Source organism: Entelurus aequoreus, linkage group LG19 (genome assembly GCF_033978785.1).
Source record: "Entelurus aequoreus isolate RoL-2023_Sb linkage group LG19, RoL_Eaeq_v1.1, whole genome shotgun sequence".
In the NCBI taxonomy this organism is placed as follows: Eukaryota; Metazoa; Chordata; class Actinopteri; order Syngnathiformes; family Syngnathidae; genus Entelurus; species Entelurus aequoreus.
Window position 1 is genome coordinate 44,484,961 of NC_084749.1, and position 21,291 is coordinate 44,506,251.

General features: G+C 41.7%; 1 protein-coding gene across 2 annotated transcripts in view; it reads left to right on the plus strand.

Annotated features, from left to right (window-relative positions):
- Positions 1 to 535: 535 nt before the first annotated feature.
- The window catches only part of LOC133635386 (ankyrin repeat domain-containing protein 13C-like), a 61,842-nt gene continuing 41,086 nt past the window's right edge, over positions 536 to 21,291 (plus strand). Inside the window, exons 1-3 of one of the 2 annotated variants that reach the window (XM_062028539.1) lie at positions 536 to 1,131; positions 9,566 to 9,607; positions 17,992 to 18,096. In XM_062028539.1, coding sequence (XP_061884523.1) covers positions 762 to 1,131; positions 9,566 to 9,607; positions 17,992 to 18,096 — 517 coding nt within the window. In that variant the 5' untranslated portion in view covers positions 536 to 761. The remainder of the gene's footprint in view (positions 1,132 to 9,565; positions 9,608 to 17,991; positions 18,097 to 21,291) is intronic. The other variant, XM_062028538.1, reaches the window with a different exon arrangement.

The following is a 21,291-nucleotide window of genomic DNA, read 5'->3' on the forward strand; positions in this document are numbered from 1 at the left end:
TTTATATCTTTTTTTCCAAATAGTTCAAGAAAAACCACAACAAATGAGCAATATTTTGCACTGTTATACAATTTAATAAATCCGAAACTGATGACAAAGTGCTGTATTTTACTTTTTTATCTCTTTTTTTTTCAACCAAAAATGCTTTGCTCTGATTAGGGGGTACTTGAATTAAAAAAATGTTCACAGGGGGTACATCACTGAAAAAAGGTTGAGAACCACTGGTGTAATTTAAGGACATCACCACTGGACTGCTGTGCTGCCACCTACTGATATGGAAGAGTATTACACGGTTACTCTGCTGAGCTCTAGACCGTCAACAACAACACATAGTTTGCAGACTATAATTACTAGTTTGCAAAAAATATTTTTAACCCAAATATAAATGTGTTGTTAACGCTAAACAATTCATTCAATCAACATGATTTGATTGCGTGTTTATTCCACATGAATCGATCTCACAAATGCACAGGTTTGTTTTGGTGGGCGATGACCAGCGAACACCGGTAGCCCTTTGCCGAACTCTCGCGAGAACTCAACGCGGGAGTCATCAGGCGAGAACTCAATGCGGAAGTCAGCGAGAGGCGCTCATGTTGTTGACACGGAGTCGCAATGGAAGCTAAAATGACTTTTTAGCGTCTCGCCTCTCATTCCACGCCACTTCTTCCCTCGCCATTGTCGGCTCGGAGACTTCCAGCCGGCGAACCGCATCGGTCGGCCCGCATGCTTCTCGCCGGCCCGAGCTTCATCCACGCAAGAAAATGACCGGAGAGAAGCTGCGATCCGCGCGGAAGGACCACAGGCCGAGTCCGGACGACGACTTGCTGGAGCCGGACGACGACGACGAGGAGGCGGCGGCGGCGGCGGCGGCCAGTGCGATGTTTGCCGCCAACAAGAGCAACAAGAGCAGGGCGAGTCGACTCTTCAGCAAGCACAAGTTAGTCAAGTGCGCCGACAACAGAAACACCTGCGGGGTGACCGCGTCTCAGGTCCTGGACGACGACAACAAGAACCCCGTGGTCGTTCCACGCGAACTCCACTTCCCCGTCCACGAGTGCGTGTTCCAAGGGGACGTCAGGCTGCTTTCCTCGCTCATTCGGACACAAAACATCGCCCAGAAAGACGTCCACGGTGAGTCAAAAGGCTCATCAATATCACAACTCGGGCTGTTTTGGTGCGGTTCGTTCGGTCAAGTGTGTCCACAGTCCGGGGACCAAACAGCCGGACGGAGTCTGAGGGCGCGTTCTAGGGATGATGTTTGTTAGGAAATGATCGATTTCAATTAGGGATGTCCGATAATGGCTTTTTGCCGATATCCGATATTGCCTTGTCGTTCGTTCGGTCAAGTGTGTCCACAGTAGGGCTGAACGATTTATCGTTTTCAGATCGAAATTGCGATTTCAGAAGTCTCAATCTTGAGATCGTGAAGGCTTCGGTTTTAGACGAACGTTATTTAGCTCTCCTGGCTGACATGTCTGTTGTGTATATGCAGCCTGCTCGTGCTACTCTCATGCCTTGTCAAACTCACCAATCAGAAGTGGTAAACTACTTGTGAGCAGGGCATGCCGTCACGCTAACCAATCAGAGGCGGCCATTGACGAGGCTACCGCGTACACGCCCACTAACAACTTTGGTGAAGAAACAAACGTCCTGGAGGAAATGGCTGCTGCCGCCGGGTCAGAAGTGGAGGAGGATTTAGTTTTAATACAGAAGAAGAGCAGCACGTCTGTCATTTGGGACTACTTCGGTTTCGAAACTTCAGATGTGCATCAGAAACAGGTACTTTGTAAAACTTGTCGGGCCAAAGTCGCCACATCCCAAGGCAACACGACTAATTTATTCCGGCACTTGAAAAATCACCACCGGCAGTTACACGACGAATGTATGACCAAAAAGTCCGGTGAAAAGTCAACCCCGAGCGATTCAGCCCATTGTAGCAAACATACCACAATTACAGCGTCGTTTGCCAGTATAACTCCTTACATCAGAAAGATTGTTTAGTGCTAGTGGCAATGTTGTCACATGTCAGCGCTCATGTCTTAAACCATCAAAGGTTGACATGCTAGTTTTCTTGACCAAAAATCTGTGAAGAGTGATGTAGAGATGTCAGGGAAGCAAGTATTATTGTTAAAGTACTTTTTAGATTGTGTTTGTTCTGCACTTTACCCTGACTTGTGGTGTCAGTTTTTGTAAAAAAAAAAAAAGATAAATGCTAGTTTTCAGGAATATTATGTTCTATTGTTAACAGAATAGATGTGCAATATTTGGGTGCTGCTAAGCGGTAAATGAATGACCCACCTATTTTAATGTCGGACATATTTTTCAGAAGGGCAGAGGTTGGGTCATTTTGTTTTTGTAATAGTATTTTCTTTATTACCATTACTTTTCAATTTCACTTTAAAATATTGTTCAGGTTTCTTCCAGGGTTGAATAAAGTACTTGAATTGCTGCTATAGATGTTGATAGGCTAGCTCTCTTGAGCCATAAAAGACTGACCTACCTACTTGAGTATAAGACTGTTTACATAAGGTCAGGATCCTTTTTTTCCTTTATTGAAGTTGTTGAATTTTGTTTTTCTTATTATATATTAAGCATTGCTTTTTGTGTTGGAATTGTTTTGTATTTTATTTAACTTAAACTTTTTTATTTATCTTAACATAATTAAGGTTTTTGTACTGGTTTTAGTTCTTTAGTTTTAATAACTGCTGTTGGTCAAGAACTTTGGAGAATGTACATGCATGTTTCTTAATAAATACATGTTTGAAGCAATTCTTACCTTTTAGTATTCATCCTTGCATTACATAGCATTTAATGTTTTCATGGTATATCATTTTTTGTCATGTTTTAAATCTGTTACTGTTACTGAAGCTTGATTTGAAAAGAAATCGTGAGTCAAAATCGAAATCGCAATTTCTGTCAGAAAAATCGTGATCAGATTTTTTCCTGAAATCGTTCAGCCCTAGTCCACAGTCCGGGGACCAAACAGCCGGACGGAGACTGAGGGCGCGTTCTAGGGATGATGTTTGTTAGGAAATGATCGATTTCAATTAGGGATGTCCGATAATGGCTTTTTGCCGATATTCCGATATTGTCTTGTCGTTCGTTCGGTCAAGTGTGTCCACAGTCCGGGGACCAAACAGCCGGACGGAGTCTGAGGGCGCGTTCTAGGGATGATGTTTGTTAGGAAATGATCGATTTCAATTAGGGATGTCCGATAATGGCTTTTTGCCGATATCCGATATTGTCTTGTCGTTCGTTCGGTCAAGTGTGTCCACAGTCCTGGGACCAAACAGCCGGACGGAGACTGAGGGCGCGTTCTAGGGATGATGTTTGTTAGGAAATGATCGATTTCAATTAGGGATGTGCGATAATGGCTTTTTGCCGATATTCCGATATTGTCTTGTCGTTCGTTCGGGTCAAGTGTGTCCACAGTCCGGGGACCAAACAGCCGGACGGAGACTGAGGGCGCGTTCTAGGGATGATGTTTGTTAGGAAATGATCGATTTCAATTAGGGATGTCCGATAATGGCTTTTTGCCGATATCCGATATTGTCTTGTCGTTCGTTCGGTCAAGTGTGTCCACAGTCCTGGGACCAAACAGCCGGACGGAGACTGAGGGCGCGTTCTAGGGATGATGTTTGTTAGGAAATGATTGATTTCAATTAGGGATGTCCGATAATGGCTTTTTGCCGATATCCGATATTCCGATATTGTCTTGTTGTTCGTTCGGTCAAGTGTGTCCACAGTCCTGGGACCAAACAGCCGGACGGAGACTGAGGGCGCGTTCTAGGGATGATGTTTGTTAGGAAATGATCGATTTCAATTAGGGATGTGCGATAATGGCTTTTTTCCGATATTCCGATATTGTCTTGTCGTTCGTTCGGTCAAGTGTGTCCACAGTCCGGGGACCAAACAGCCGGACGGAGTCTGAGGGCGCGTTCTAGGGATGATGTTTGTTAGGAAATGATCGATTTCAATTAGGGATGTCCGATAATGGCTTTTTGCCGATATCCGATATTCCGATATTGTCTTGTCGTTCGTTCGGTCAAGTGTGTCCACAGTCCCGGGACCAAACAGCCGGACGGAGACTGAGGGCGCGTTCTAGGGATGATGTTTGTTAGGAAATGATCGATTTTAATTAGGGATGTCCGATAATGGAAGTATTGATCAAGGGTGATGGGTCAAATGCAAAGAATAATTTCGCCACACCTAGTGTGTGTGTGACAATCATTGGTACTTTAACTTTAACTTTATTTGGACTTCAAAACTAACAATATGAAAGTATTTTGACTTCAAAACGAACAATATGGAAGTATTTTGACTTCAAAACGAACAATATGGAAGTATTGGGACTTAAAAACTAACAATATGGAAGTATTTGGACTTCAAAACTAACAAGATGGAACTATTTGGACTTCAAAACTAACAATATGGAAATAGTTTGACTTAGAACTAACAATATTGAAATATTTGGACTTCAAAACTAACAATATGGAAGTATTTGGACTTCAAAACTAACAATATGGAAGTATTTGCACTTCAAAACTAACAATATGGAAGTATTTGGACTTCAAAACTAACAATATGGAAGTATTTGGACTTCAAAACTAACAATATGGAAGTATTTGCACTTCAAAACTAACAATATGGAAGTATTTGGACTTCAAAACTAACAATATGGAAGTATTCAGACTTCAAAACTAACAATATGGAAGTATTTGGACTTCAAAACTAACAATATGGAAGTATTTGGACTTCAAAACTAACAAGATGGAAATATTTGGACTTCAAAACTAACAATATGGAAATAGTTTGACTTAAAAACTAACAATATTTAAGTATTTGGACTTCAAAGCTAACAATATGGAAGTATTTGGACTTCAAAACTAACAATATGGAAGTATTTGCAGTTCAAAACTAACAATATGGAAGTATTTGGACTTCAAAACTAACAATATGGAAGTATTTGGACTTCAAAACTAACAATATGGAAGTATTGGGACTTAAAAACTAACAATATGGAAGTATTTGCACTTCAAAACTAACAATATGGAAGTATTTGCACTTCAAAACTAACAATATGGAAGTATTTGGACTTCAAAACTAACAATATGGAAGTATTGGGACTTAAAAACTAACAATATGGAAGTATTTGGACTTCAAAACTAACAAGATGGAAATAGTTTGACTTAAAAACTAACAATATGGAAGTATTTGGACTTCAAAACTAACAAGATGGAAATATTTGGACTTCAAAACTAGCAATATGGAAATAGTTTGACTTAAAAACTAACAATATTGAAGTATTTGGACTTCAAAACTGACAATATGGAAGTATTTGGACTTCAAAACTAACAATATGGAAGTATTTGCACTTCAAAACTAACAATATGGAAGTATTTGGACTTCAAAACTAACAATATGGAAGTATTTGGACTTCAAAACTAACAATATGGAAGTATTTGGACTTCAAAACTAACAATATGGAAGTATTTGGACTTCAAAACTAACAATATGGAAGTATTTGGACTTCAAAACTAACAATATGGAAGTATTTGTATGCTAGCGCTACCTCTCCTAACTAGCCCACTCACTCACCCCACATACTGCCATTCTTAAAGGAGCACACACACACACGCTACTCTCACAACGGCTGCTTTAAAAGACACCTCGCCAAATGTGGCGATTAGTATTAGCAGCTTTGCTTCAAACTTAGGTAAACATTTAAATAATGAACATTCAGATCTGCACGAGGAGTTATAAAAAGTAATAATGTAGTTGTTACACCTGTCCTGCTGTTCGGTCCGGTGCAGACTGTAGTCCGAAGAGCACAGGGAAGACGTTCCCTTCAGGGTCGATGCCATTTATATGCCTTTTAATTCATATTTGAACTTGTAAAATTGTTCTTTGACTGTGAGTGTTTAATGTAGTGTAAGATTTTCTGTTAAAATAGAGCCAATATTGACGTTTTTCGTAGTTCCCTTTATTTGGAAAAGTATCCATATACATTTTGGTACCGGTACTAAACTATTGATACCGGGACAATCCTTGTATGCATAATTGTGCTGTAGAAACAGAAATATAACCTTCAATAGAGATTTAATTCTCCCTCCTATTGCCACACTTTTATGATCCATCCATCCATCCATTTTCTACCGCTTGTCCCTTTATGCCAGACCTGGGCATTGTGCGGCCCGCGGGCCGCATCCGGCCCTTTGTACGTCCCTGTCCGGCCCGCGTGAGGCCAATTATAAATTACAAAATAAATTTTAAAAAGCATCTATTTCGAGTGTGCAATACAACGGTGCTGCTTTTGTTTTGAAAAGCGTTATTTGTATTACTTCCGTGTGGACGTATGCTCGTGCGCGCAGCGGCAATCTCAAATTACAAAATACATTTAAAAAAACATCTTTGTCGTGCGTGCAATACAACTGTGCTGCTTTTATTTTGAAAAGTGTTATATGTGCGTATGTCCTGTGAGGGAAGGCGCACAGCGACAAGTGATGCCCGGTTATCCCCGAAACGCTAAAAAGAGAAAAGTTGATGACGAATGGCGTGTTTTCAACAAGACAAGTAAAGGTAAAGCTGTGTGCTTATTTGTGGTACACACGTTGCTGTGTTTAAAGAATATAGTGTAACCACCTGCTGAAGTAGATGTTGTCTTCTTGAGTTGCGTAAATGAGGAGTGAGGAGACGTGCGTGTGGAAGGAACGAGATATGTTGAGCTGTGTTAGTATAGCTTGCTCAATAAAAGTTTAAAAAGAGCGTCAGACTTGATGTGCACGTCTTCTGGACGCTACAATTGGTGGCAGAAGTAAAACTTTGCGCATACTGCACTGTTTGTGTGCTACGTCATCGGGAGGTACGTGCCACGTGAGGAGCTCGCCGCAAAGAGAGAGAGAGAGAGAGAGAGAGAGAGAGAGAGAGAGCGTTTACAGGTGCAGCCACGCTGCTTGCCACGGGGGGAATTCCGCCCTCAATGAAGACTCCCAGGTTTGATGGCAAGGCGAACTGGGAGGCATTTCATCCCACTTCTGACAACAATTGTAGCGTCCAGAAGAAATGCACACCAAGTCTGATGCACTTTTTAAACTTTTATTGAGCATGCTATACTAACACAGCTCAACTTATCTCGTTCTTTCCAAAAGGAAAACCAATCCTCACTCCTCATTTCCGCAACAGCAACGCTTCCTCCTTCTTCGCCAATCACCTTACAGGCGTACGTGCTACGTTCACAACGTTTTCTTATCTGGTTAAATAAAGGTTTTACAAAAAAGAGGATGCAGGATAAAGTGACAGAAATTGAAATTTTTGTATTGTAATATACATCAGGAAGTGTTGTGTAAGAAAGTGTTAAAAATAAAACCATCAAAAGCCATCTGCTTTTGTATAAAGATAAGTTAGGTTAAATGAAAATATTATTATTATTATTATCTATCTTACGGTATATCAAAAATAATTTGAGCAAAATTTAATTGAAATATTGTCAGTGTGGCCCTCCAGCAGTGCTCGGGTTGCTCATGCGGCCCCCGGTAAAAATTAATTGCCCACCCCTGCTTTATGCTGTTTGTAAAAGATGGCCATCCTGTACTTGTGTTGACTGTAATGTCTGCTAATTCCTCTCCTGTTTTTGAAAAAGCGCTGCTTGGTTTCCCCTGGAGGGATTCCCAAGTGCTTATTTTCCCAGAATGCATTGCTAGGATAAAGCCTTTAGTGACATAACCACTTTTAATGTCACTTAACAGACCATTTCCGTAATATGAGACGCAGAGTAGGCACCAATTGTACTCAAGTAAGAGTACTGTGACATTATTACAGTAATATGACTGGAGTAAAAAAGTACTCACCCAAGTGAGTATTCAGTGGAAAAAAACTACTGAAGAACTGAGTAACTGGTAAGTTGCTATTTTTTAAGGTACTCGCACTAAAAGGTAGTCTTTAAAGTAGGGTTGTCCTGATACCAATATTTTGGTACCGGTACCAAAATGTATTTTGATACTTTTCTAAATGAAGGGAACCACAAAAAATGACATTATTGGCTTTATTTTAATAACAAATCTTAGTGTACATGAAACATATGTTTATTATTGTAATTTAGTCCTTAAATAAAATAGTGAACATACTAGACAACTTGTCTTTTAGTAGTAAGTAAACAAACAAAGACTCCTAATTAGTCTGCTGACGTATGCAGTAACATATTGTCATTTATCTACCTATTATTTTGTCAGCATTATAAAGGACAAACTGTAAAAAATCATTATTTATTTACTTGTTCGTTTACTGTTAATATTTGCTTATTTTCAGTTTTAACATGTTCTATCTGCACTTCTGTTAAAATGTAATAATCACTTATTCTTCTCTTCTTTGATACTTTACATTAGTTGTGGACGATACCACGCATTTAGGTATCGATCCGATACCAAGTAGTTACAGGATCATACGTTGGTCATAATTTAAGTCCTCATGTGTCCAGGGACGTATTTCCTGAGTTTATAGAAAAAAACTAAAATAGATTTTGTGATGCTTGAAAATATCGATGTAATCATAGTAGTATCGACGAGATACGCCCCTGTACTTGGTATCATTACAGTGGATGTCAGGTGTAGATCCACCCATGGCGTTTGTTTACATTGTGGGGGGTGGGGGGGGGGGGTTTGGAGGTAGCGGGGGTGTATATTGTAGCGTCCCGGAAGAGTTAGTGCTGCAAAGGGTTCTGGGTATTTGTTTTGTTGTGTTACTATGCGGATGTTCTCCCAAAATGTGTTTGTCATTCTTGTTTGGTGTGGATTCACAGTGTGGCGTATATTTCTAACAATGTTAAAGTTGCTTATACGGCCACTCTCAGCGTAACCTGTATGGCTGTTGATGAAGTATGCTTTGCATTTACGTGTGTGTGCGTACAGGAGCCCCTCATATCTTGTGACTGGGCGGGCACGTTGTTAGAAGGGATGAAAAGCGGACGTGACGTCAGCTCGTAGAGGACGTTAAAAGCAGTGCCTGTAAGGCACGCCCCCAGGACTGTGGAATATGAGATATAATGACTGATGAACACCTTGGTTGGATAATGAAGGTTGCCTCAGCTCAAAGCCTGAGTCCCGACATGAATGAACTAGCATCCAAGAAAAGATGGCAGGTATCTGGCTTGGGCACATCAGACTAGATCAGTGTGTTGCAAACTGAGCAGTTTAAAGTCCTGAATGGTTGTTGTATTCATTATTTTATTTTCAAATGTATTAGCCTGTGGAAAAAGTTAATGTTGATATTTACCTCAGAAGGCTGCAAATAGAAAAGAGGCATTCAATTTTTATTTAAATAGTATTTGATATGCCATTTATATTTTTTAATTATTATTATTATTATTATTTGAAACTCGATTTTGCATGTCACTATAAAGTTATATAAGCCTTGCTTGTTCAATATTCAATGCAAAACTTGTTTGGGTCCCTATTAAAAGGTTCATTTGTTCAACCTTGGCCCGCGGCTTTGTTCAGTTTAAAATTTTGGCCCACTCTGTATTTGAGTTTGACACCCCTGAACTAAACACTGTGACTTGTGTTTTCTCCAGGAAACACACCGCTGCATCTGGCTGTCATGACGGGTCACAAAGGTGAGTCGCTCACATCAACATTGCTGTCAAGTTGGGGCTGGGAAATGCATCCAAATCTCCATTTGACCATACAAATGTTATCTGTTGGGATGACACCTGCCTGGTTGGAATGACATCTGTTTAGTTGGGATGAAACCTGCCTTGTTGAGATGACACCTGTTTAGTTGGGATGAAACCTGCCTGGTTGGGATGACACCTGTTTAGTTGGGATGAAACCTGCCTGGTTGGGGTGACACCTGCATAGTTGGGATGACACCTGCCTAGTTGGAATGACACCTGCCTAGTTGGGATGACACCTGTTTAGTTGGGATGACACCTGTCTAGTTGGGATGACACCTGTCTGGTTGGGATGACACCTGTTTAGTTGGGATGAAACCTACCTGGTTGGGATGACACCTGCATAGTTGGGATGACACCTGTCTGGTTGGGATGACACCTGTCTGGTTGGGATGACACCTGTCTGGTTGGGATGACGCCTGTCTAGTTGGGATGACACCTGTTTAGTTGGGATGACACCTGTTTAGTTGGGATGACACCTGTATTGTTGGGATGACACCTGTATTGATTGGGATGACACCTGTATTGATTGGGATAACACCTGTTTAGTTGGAATGACACCTGCCTGGTTGGAATGACACCTGTTTAGTTGGGATGACACCTGCCTAGTTGGGATGACACATGTCTAGTTGGGATGACACCTGTTTAGTTGGGATGACACCTGTCTGGTTGGGATGACACCTGTTTAGTTGGGATGACACCTGTTTAGTTGGGATGACACCTGCATAGTTGGGATGACACCTGTCTGGTTGGGATGACACCTGTCTGGTTGGGATGACACCTGTCTGGTTGGGATGACACCTGTCTAGTTGGGATGACGCCTGTCTAGTTGGGATGACGCCTGTCTAGTTGGGATGACACCTGTTTAGTTGGGATGACACCTGTTTAGTTGGGATGACACCTGTATTGTTGGGATGACACCTGTATTGATTGGGATAACACCTGTTTAGTTGGAATGTCACCTGCCTGGTTGGAATGACACCTGTTTAGTTGGGATGACACCTGCCTGGTTGAGATGACACCTGTTTAGTTGGGATTAAACCTGCCTGGTTGGGATGACACCTGCCTGGTTGGGATGGCACCTGCCTGGTTGGGATGACACGTGTTTAGTTGGGATGACACCCGTATAGTTGGAATGACACCCGTATAGTTGGGTTGACACCCGTATAGTTGGGATGACACCCGTATAGTTGAGATGACACCCGTATAGTTGGGATGACACCTGCCTGGTTGGGATGACACCTGCCTGGTTGGGATGACACCTGTTTAGTTGGGATGACACCTGTTTAGTTGGGATGAAACCTGCCTGGTTGGGATGAAACCTGCCTGGTTGGGATGACACCTGCATAGTTGGGATGACACCTGTCTGGTTGGGATGACACCTGTCTGGTTGGGATGACGCCTGTCTAGTTGGGATGACGCCTGTCTAGTTGGGATGACACCTGTTTAGTTGGGATGACACCTGTTTAGTTGGGATGACACCTGTATTGTTGGGATGACACCTGTATTGATTGGGATGACACCTGTATTGATTGGGATAACACCTGTTTAGTTGGAATGACACCTGCCTGGTTGGAATGACGCCTGTTTAGTTGGGATGACACCTGTTTAGTTGGGATTAAACCTGCCTGGTTGGGATGACACCTGCCTGGTTGTGATGGCACCTGCCTGGTTGGGATGACACCCGTATAGTTGGGTTGACACCCGTATAGTTGGGATGACACCCGTATAGTTGGGATGACACCCGTATAGTTGAGATGACACCCGTATAGTTGGGATGACACCTGCCTGGTTGGGATGACACCTGTTTAGTTGGGATGACACCTGTTTAGTTGGGATGACACCTGCCTGGTTGGGATGACACCTGTTTAGTTGGGATGACACCTGCCTGGTTGGGATGACACCTGCCTGGTTGGGATGACACCTGTATAGTTGGATGTCAAAGAGCATAGTTGATGATTGAAGGCTGTAGAACTGATTGTGCTCAGGATGTCAGTCTCTTGCTGGATCTGCTGCCGTGTGATCCAGGAATTCTGGATGAGCGACTGGGGGCTAAAGTATGAGGTCATACAGGAAGTGGGTGTGGCCTTTTATTCACTTCCATGCCGCTAACGCTGGCCTGGCGATTAAAAATTAATGAACAAGATTACTCCGTGAGGGCAGAGCTCTGCGAGCTTTATGCATTTGTCACTTTTCAAATGAGGACTGAGTTACAATTAAGATGGATGGATGGATGGATACCTTATTAATCACCAAGGGAAAATTCAGGTTTTCAGATTGAGGCCAAGAAAAGAACTTGATAGTCATAAGCACACATAAACATGTTACACAGAATCTACACAACGTGCCACAGAGGGGAGGCGGAGGTATTAATATCTACAAAATGAATCCGATCAGCAGTATCACCTGTAAAACATTATTCATTAGGGATGTAACAACATGAACATCTCTCTTTACGATATTGTCACGGCATTAAAGCCACAGTATGATATTATTGTGGAAAAAGACCTGTAGGACAAACACACTTACTGTGATTAAAGACAAACATAATGCGGACTCGATTTTTAGATGCATTGCAATTCGGACATGGATGATGAAAATATCGATTATTAAACGTCAATAATTGATGTATTTATAGTAAATAGTCACTTTAATATCATCTATTATTGCAACAAATATTATATTATCATACTTCCCAAACTATTTTTATGTTATACAAATCAATTTTTACATATTTGCTCAATCTATGATTTTTATCCATCAAATTGTAAAGATGACAATATACTTTTTTTTTTTTTTTTTTTACAGTGTTCTTAATCGCATATAACAAAATTTAATTAAAAAAAATGTTCCACTGTTTTTTAGGGTGAAATTCTGTCAACGAGCTGCCAGTAAAGTCTACGGTTGTTGTTTTTATGCTGTATTATTGTAAATGGAAACACAGTACCACATTTTTTTTTACAGTAAAACACTGGCAGCTGATTGCCAAAAACAAAAAAAACACTGTTACTGTTTTTCCATTTCCAGAAATGTGTTATAAAAACCACCGTCAATTTTAGGTGCCAGTTTTTTACTGTAAGAAACAATAATACTGTTTTTCCACTTACCATAATATATTGTAAAAAAACAAAAAAAACACTACATTTTACAGCAGGGGTGTTCAAGGGGCGGCTCCGGGGGGCCAACATTCCTGGTTTTCCCGGAATTTCCCAGGATTGACTGAACGGGCGTTATACAATCTGCTGCATATCCCACATTTCTCACCCAATTGGAAGCGTTCCACCATCCACACACTCCACTCACCCTGGACAATCAAACTACCATTTTACAAGTTCAAAACAATTCCAGGAATTCCCCAAATCCCCTATTATCACCTCTTCCTGGAAAGTTTTCATAGTCCACATTTTTCAACCGTTTTTGACCATTCCACCTTCAAAACTTTCCTCTTAGTTGGAACAACAAGTTCTTTTGGTTTTTTTCACACAAATTCCTGGTTTTCCTGAAATTTCTAAACACCCATTCTCAATTCAAATTAATACTACGTCAACATTTTTCAACCGATTCCAAAAATTCCAACACCAACCCATTCATATCATCTAAGACAACTGTGCTAGTATCAACATTTAAAAATGTTTCCGGTTTTCCAGAAATTTTCAGGAAATTCCCATTCAAATGAATGGACATATTCATAGTTCTACAATGCCCTAAATTCTCAAAATGTTGTGCCGTTTTTAAACCCGAATCCCACCTTTCAACCATCCGCCCACACTACTCTTCCAATACATCAAACACAAAACATGTTTTCCTCTTCCAACATTCCCGGTTTTCCCGGAATTTCCCAGGATTGACAGTGAACGGGCATTATACAATCTGCTGCATATCCCACATTTCTCACCCGATTGGAAGCGTTCCACCATCCACACACTCCACTCACCCTGGACAATCAAACTACCATTTTACAAGTTCAAAACAATTCTAGGAATTCCCAAAATCCCCTATTATCACCTCGTCTTGGAAAGTTTTCATAGTCCACATTTTTCAACCGTTTTTGACCATTCCACATTCAAAACGTTCCTCTTAGTTGGGACAAGAGTTTTATTTTATTTTTTTTCATACAAATTCCTGTTTTTTCTGAAATTTCAAAACACCCATTCTCAATTCAAATTAATATTACGTCAACATTTTGCAGCCGATTCCATAAATTCCAACACCAACCCATTCATTTCATCTTGGACAACTGTGCTAGTATCAACATTTTGAAAAATGTCTGGTTTTCCAGAAATTTCCAGGAAATTCCCATTCAAATGAATGGACATGTTCATAGTTCTACAATGCCCTAAATTCTCAAAATGTTGTGTCGTTTTTAAACCCGAATCCCCCCTTTCAACCATCCGCCCACACTACTCTTCCAATATATCAAACGCAAAACATGTTTTCCTCTTCCAACATTCCCGGTTTTCCCGGAATTTCCCAGGATTGACAGTGAACGGGCATTATACAATCTGCTGCATATCCCACATTTCTCCCCCGATTGGAAGTGTTCCACCATCCACACACTCCACTCACCCTGGACAATCAAACTACCATTTTACAAGTTCAAAACAATTCCAGGAATTCCCCAAATCCCCTATTATCACCTCTTCCTGGAAAGTTTTCATAGTCCACATTTTTCAACCGTTTTTGACCATTCCACATTCAAAACTTTCCTCTTAGTTGGGACAACAAGTTTTTTGGGGGGGGTTTTTCACACAAATTCCTGGTTTTCCTGAAATTTTGAAACACCCATTCTCAATTCAAATTAGTACTACGTCAACATTTTTCAACCAATTCCAAAAATTCCAACACCAACCCATTCAGATCATCTAGGACAACTGTGCTAATATCAACATTTTCAAAAAATTCCGGTTATCCAGAAATTTCCAGGAAATTCCCATTCAAATGAATGGACATATTCATAGTTCTACAATGCCCTACATTCTCAAAATTCTGTGCCGTTTTTAAACCCGAATCCCACCTTTCAACCATCCACCCACACTACTCTTCCAATACATCAAACACAAAACATGTTTTCCTCTTCCAACATTCCTGGTTTTCCCGGAATTTCCCAGGATTGACTGAACGGGCAATATACAATCTGCTGCATATCCCACATTTCTCACGCGATTGGAAGCGTTCCACCATCCACACACTCCACTCACCCTGGACAATCAAACTACCATTTTACAAGTTCAAAACAATTCCAGGAATTCCCAAAATCCCCAATTATCACCTCGTCTTGGAAAGTTTTCATAGTCCACATTTTTCAACCGTTTTTGACCATTCTACATTCAAAACTTTCCTCTTAGTTGGGACAAGATTTTTGTTTTATTTTTTTTCATACAAATTCCTGGTTTTCCTGAAATTTCAAAACACCCATTCTCAATTCAAATTAATACTACGTCAACATTTTTCAGCCGATTCCAAACATTCCAACACCAACCCATTCATATCATCTTGGACAACTGTGCTAGTATCAACATTTTCAAAAATGTCCGGTTTTCCAGAAATTTCCAGGAAATTCAAATGAATGGACATATTCATAGTTCTACAATGCCCTAAATTCTCAAAATGTGCCGTTTTTAAACCCGAATCCCCCCTTTCAACCATCCACCCACACTACTCTTCCAATATATCAAACGCAGAACATGTTTTCCCTTTCCCAACATTCCCGGTTTTCCTGGAATTTCCCATGATTGACTGAACGGGCATTATACAATCTACTGCATATCCCACATTTCTCACCCAATTGGAAGCGTTCCACCATCCACACACTCCACTCACCCTAGACCAGGGGTCGGCAACCCGCAGCTCCGGAGCCGCATGTGGCTGTTTGACCACTCTCATGCGGCTCAACTGCATACTTGCCGACCCTCCTGATTAACCCGGGAGACTTCCGGATTTCAGTGCCTCTCCCTGTAATCTCCCGGGGAAATTATTCTCCGATTTTCACCCTGTCAACTATACTAAGGGGATACTGTGATGACACAGCATTTAGCGCCCTCTACAGCCAACAGTATCAACGTGCCAGTCCAGGTACATGTTGTATGCAGCTTCTGCTTGCACATGTATGTGACAGCAAGGCATACTTGTTCCACAGCCATACAGGTTACACTGACGGTAGCGATATAAACAACTTTAACACTCTTACTAATATACGGCACAGTGTGAACCCACACCAAACAAGAATGACAAACACATTTCGGGAGAACATCCGCACTGTAACAAAACATAAACACAACAGAACAAATACCCAGAATCCGATGCATCCCTAACTCTTCCGGGCTACATTATACACCCCGCTACCACCAAACCCTGCCCCCCACACATAACCCCCCCCCACCCCCCACCCCCCCCCCCCCCCTCCCTCCCCTTTGTTGTGATCCCGATATGCAGACCACAGTGGGAGGCAGGGTGCAGGTAAAAAGGGTATGTAATGCTTAAACCCAAAATGAACGAAAGGAAAAGGCTATGCAAAACAAAAGTCAAACTGAACTGGCTACAAAGTAAACAGAGACAAAATGCTGGACGACAGCAAAAACTTACGGCGTCTACAAAGTACATCCGTACGTGACATGACAATCAACAATGTCCACACAAAGAAGGATAGCAACAACGTGAATAGCCTTGCTTGCTAACACAAAGCAGGTGCGCGGAGGCAGGGTGCAGGTAAAAAGGGTATGTAATGCTTAAACCCAAAATGAACGAAAGGAAAAGGCTATGCAAAACAAAAGTCAAACTGAACTGGCTACAAAGTAAACAGAGACAGAATGCTGGACGACAGCAAAAACTTACGGTGTCCACAAAGTACATCCGTACGTGACATGACGATCAACAATGGCCACACAAAGAAGGATAGCAACAACGTAAATAGTCTTGCTTGCTAACACAAAGCAGGTGCGCGGAATAGCGCTCAAAGGAAGACATGAAGCCACTACAGGAAAACACCGGCAAAACAGGAAGGGCCACCAAAATAAGCCAGACAAGAACTAAAGCACTACACACAGGAAGACACCAACACACTCAAAATAAGACACGACGACTTGGTGGAGTTAATTTTTTAAAGTTTTCTGCTGGTGGTGTGCCTCCGGATTTTTTTTATGACAAAAATGTGCCTTGCCTCAAAAAAGGTTGAAAAACACTGATCTAGGACAATTGTGCTATTATCAACAGAAATTCCAGAAATTTCCAGGAAATTCAAATGAATGGACATATTCATAGTTCTACAATGCCCTAAATTCTCAAAATGTGCCGTTTTTAAACCCGAATCCCACCTTTCAACCATCCACCCACACTACTCTTCCAATACATCAAACGCAAAACATGTTTTCCTCTTCCAACATTCCCGGTTTTCCCGGAATTTCCCAGGATTGACAGTGAACGGGCATTATACAATCTGCTGCATATCCCACATTTCTCACCCGATTGGAAGTGTTCCACCATCCACACACTCCACTCACCCTGGACAATCAAACTACCATTTTACAAGTTCAAAACAATTCCAGGAATTCCCCAAATCCCCTATTATCACCTCTTCCTGGAAAGTTTTCATAGTCCACATTTTTCAACCGTTTTTGACCATTCCACATTCAAAACTTTCCTCTTAGTTGGGACAACAAGTTTTTGGGGGTTTTTTTTCACACAAATTCCTGGTTTTCCTGAAATTTTGAAACACCCATTCTCAATTCAAATTAATACTACGTCAACATTTTTCAACCGATTCCAAAAATTCCAACACCAACCCATTCATATCATCTAGGACAACTGTGCTAGTATCAACATTTTCAAAAAATTCCGGTTATCCAGAAATTTCCAGGAAATTCCCATTCAAATGAATGGACATATTCATAGTTCTACAATGCCCTAAATTCTCAAAATTCTGTGCCGTTTTTAAACCCGAATCCCACCTTTCAACCATCCGCCCACACTACTCTTCCAATACATCAAACGCAAAACATGTTTTCCTCTTCCAACATTCCCGGTTTTCCCGGAATTTCCCAGGATTGACAGTGAACGTGCAATATACAATCTGCTGCATATCCGACATTTCTCCCCCGATTGGAAGCGTTCCACCATCCACACACTCCACTCACCATCCACACACTCCACTCACCCTGGACCCTGGATTTCACTCCCGCTCACGCACATAAGGCAATTTCTCTCGGAATTGCAAATTCTGGTGTGTTATATGTTTATTGTATATTACAAGCTGTAAATAGTTATGAATGACTACACCGTGCGAGTGTGTGCTACAGTGTATTCCTGCATTGATGACTACTTCCCTTCTGCAGAATGTGCCCATCTGCTGCTGGCCCACAATGCACCAGTGAAGGTGAAGAATGCTCAGGGATGGAGCCCCCTGGCAGAGGCCATCAGTTACGGGGACAGACAAATGAGTAGGTATCAACATGTCAATCCAAGCTTGTCGCATTCGTCATCATATTCACAATTGCACACAGCAACAAGAGAAACTTGTCCACAGCGCTGAACCAAACAACACCTGCGCTTGGATTCAAGTCAACAGATTTGAAAAAAGGAGCAATAGGTGAATAGGTGTGTTTTTGTTTGTGCTGTGGCGCCATCTTTGGGACGAGTTCGCTCACTGCAGGTGCTGAATTCCCCTTCTGTTTAGACTGAGCTATGAACCAAAGTGCTATTTGGTCTTCTAGCCGTCCATAGCGGGTCTACTTGTATGGATTCTTCAGTCATCACTCCAAGCAAAGTTTGTAAGTTTTACAATATAACTAAAACTATTCTTACTTACTAAAGCGACCCATGTGTGGTGTCTGAAGGAGTGTTTTCATGCTTATTTGTACCTGCGATCATAATGTATCGTTAGCATTAGCTAATATGCTAACACTTTTACACATGTCTTTTTTAGTAATATTAACCCTTGTGTGGTGTTCGGCTAAAATACTGTGGATGGATGTTAGCTGCTAGCTAGCTAGCCGTGTTTTAAAGCAGCTCTTCCTGAGGGTGTTTCAGTGTTATAACTTCACCTTTATCTTGACTTTTTACACCAAAATGCGTCCATTCTCCCTTTTCTGTCTACACACTGTGTCTGCTTGTAAGTACTCTGTGTGTGTGCGCTGCCGAACATGCTCCTCTGCTCGTAAAACCAGCAATGTCACGATGTGACGCGCCGTCTTGCCCGTAAAAAAAAAAAAGGGGGAACCGGTACTTTTCAAACAGAGTATAGTACCGTTTTTGATTCATTAGTACCACAATACTATACTAGTACCGGTATACCCTACAACCCTAGGTGCAAGTTGTTCCAAAATGTGGGAGTATAGCCTGGAATGCCAGGTCTCCACAGGTTTGAAAAGTAGTTTTTGGGGATTTTTATGAGACCCTGATGTGAAGACCCTGAAGAGTAGGGGCATAACAAGTCAGTGATGTACTGAGGGGCCTCACCATGCTTCGCACCGAAAGTCAGGACTAAAATTTGACTGGAAGCCAATGAAGACTGGATAGATATTGACTGGTCTGGGTGCACCGGTCTAAAGTCTGGCAGCTGCATTTTGTACTGTCTGAAGTCTCTTTAGCGTTGACTTGTTGAAAAGAGATTGGAGTGAAGATGGACTTTCTGCTCTCCTTTGTACTTTCTGGAGTTCTCTCAGGAGGACCTGTCTTCTTGGACAGACCAGAAAACCGCCCGCAGGCCACACTCCCACACCTGACCGTTGCGAAGTGAACGTGAAGTTTGGGCCCTGGGGAGCTGGCATAGTGCCAGCTGTAGAGGAACAGAAACCCTCATCAGCTTTAGAATGAGGTTCTTGTGAGGAAGTGGCATGGCTGCGGTAGTTGTGACCCCAGGATGCAGGACGGCGTGCAGGTAGGAGTCTTTTATTGTACTCAAAATAGGAGGAGCAGTCATGCATGCAGCAAAAGGTCCTCAACATGAGCCCTGACTGGAGGGCGAGGCAGGCATAAATATCAGCCTGATTGGCAACTGCAACCAGGTGTGCCAGGCTGCCAATCAGGCACAGTTGAGGGAAACGAGCGCTCAGGGAGTGGAACAAAAATAAGAGCGCTGATAGGAAATAAACACCAACTAAGGAGACACAACCAAATGTGAAGTGGCAGATCGTCACAGTTCTGCTGCTGACCTTCCACTGGAGTCTGGAGCTATTCTCAGCGTATGTCACTGGAGTTATTTTGAGTCCGGGCTTGTGACCTACATCTGCTCTGATCTCATCCACGTGTCGTGGAGTTTGGAAGGAAATGGACCTACAGTCACCATCAAAAGTGTACATACACTTGTAAAGAACATCATGTCATGGCTGTCCTGAGCTTCCAATCACTTCTCCAACTCTTCTTTTTTTGTGATGTAGTGATTGGAGCACATACTTGTTGCTCACAAAAAACATTCATGAAGTTTGCTTCTTTTATGAATTTATTATGGCTCTACTGAAAATGTGAGGGTCAAAAGTATACATACAGCAATGTTAATATTTGCTTACCGTATTTTTCGGACTATAAGTCGCTCCGGAGTTTAAGTCGCACCAGCCAAAAATGCATAATAAAGAAGGAAAAAAATAAGTCGCTAGGGGTGTGGGAAAAAATCGACTCGAATTCGAATCGCGATTCTCACATTGTGCGATTCAGAATCGATTCTCTTTTTTTTTAAATCGATTTTTTTATTTTATTTAAAACATTTTTTTAATTTTTATCTATTTTTTTTAAATCAATCAATCCAACAAAACAATACACAGCAATACCATAACAATGCAATCCAATTCCAAAAGCATTGTTATTGGATGTTAATCCCATAACAATCAGGATGGTAGAAGGTGGGGATTGAACCCCAGTAACCAGCAAACCTCCGATTACTGACACAGCCACTCTAACAACTTCGCCACGCCGTCCCATCAGTGTGTAAAGGATATCACCACATGGGCTCATGAACACTTTAGAAACCCACTGTCAGTAACTACAGTTGGTCGCTACATCTGTAAGTGCAAGTTGAAACTCTACTATGCAAAGCCATTTATCAACAACACCCAGAAACGCAGTCGGCTTCGCTGGGCCTGAGCTCATCTAAGATGGACTGATACAAAGTGGAAAAGTGTTCTGTGGTCCGACGAGTCCACATTTCAAATTGTTTTTGGAAACTGTGGACATCGTGTCCTCCGGACCAAAGAGGAAAAGAACCATCCGGATTGTTCTAGGGTCAAAGTGTAAAAGGCAGCATGTGTGATGGTATGGGGGTGTATTAGTGGCCAAGACATGGGTAACTTACACATCTGTGAAGGCACCATTAATGATGAAAGGTACATACAGCTTTTGGAGCAACATATGTTGCCATCCAAGCAACGTTACCATGGACGCCCCTGCTTATTTCAGCAAGACAATGCCAAGCCACGTGTTACATCAACGTGGCTTCATAGTAAAAGAGTGTGGGTACTAGACTGGCCTGCCTGTAGTCCAGACCTGTCTCCCATTGAAAATGTGTGGTGCATTATGAAGCCTAAAATAGCACAAGGGAGACCCCCGGACTGTTGAACAACTTAAAGGCCTACTGAAATGATTTTTTTTTTATTTAAACGGGAATAGCAGATCCATTCTATGTGTCATACTTGATCATTTCG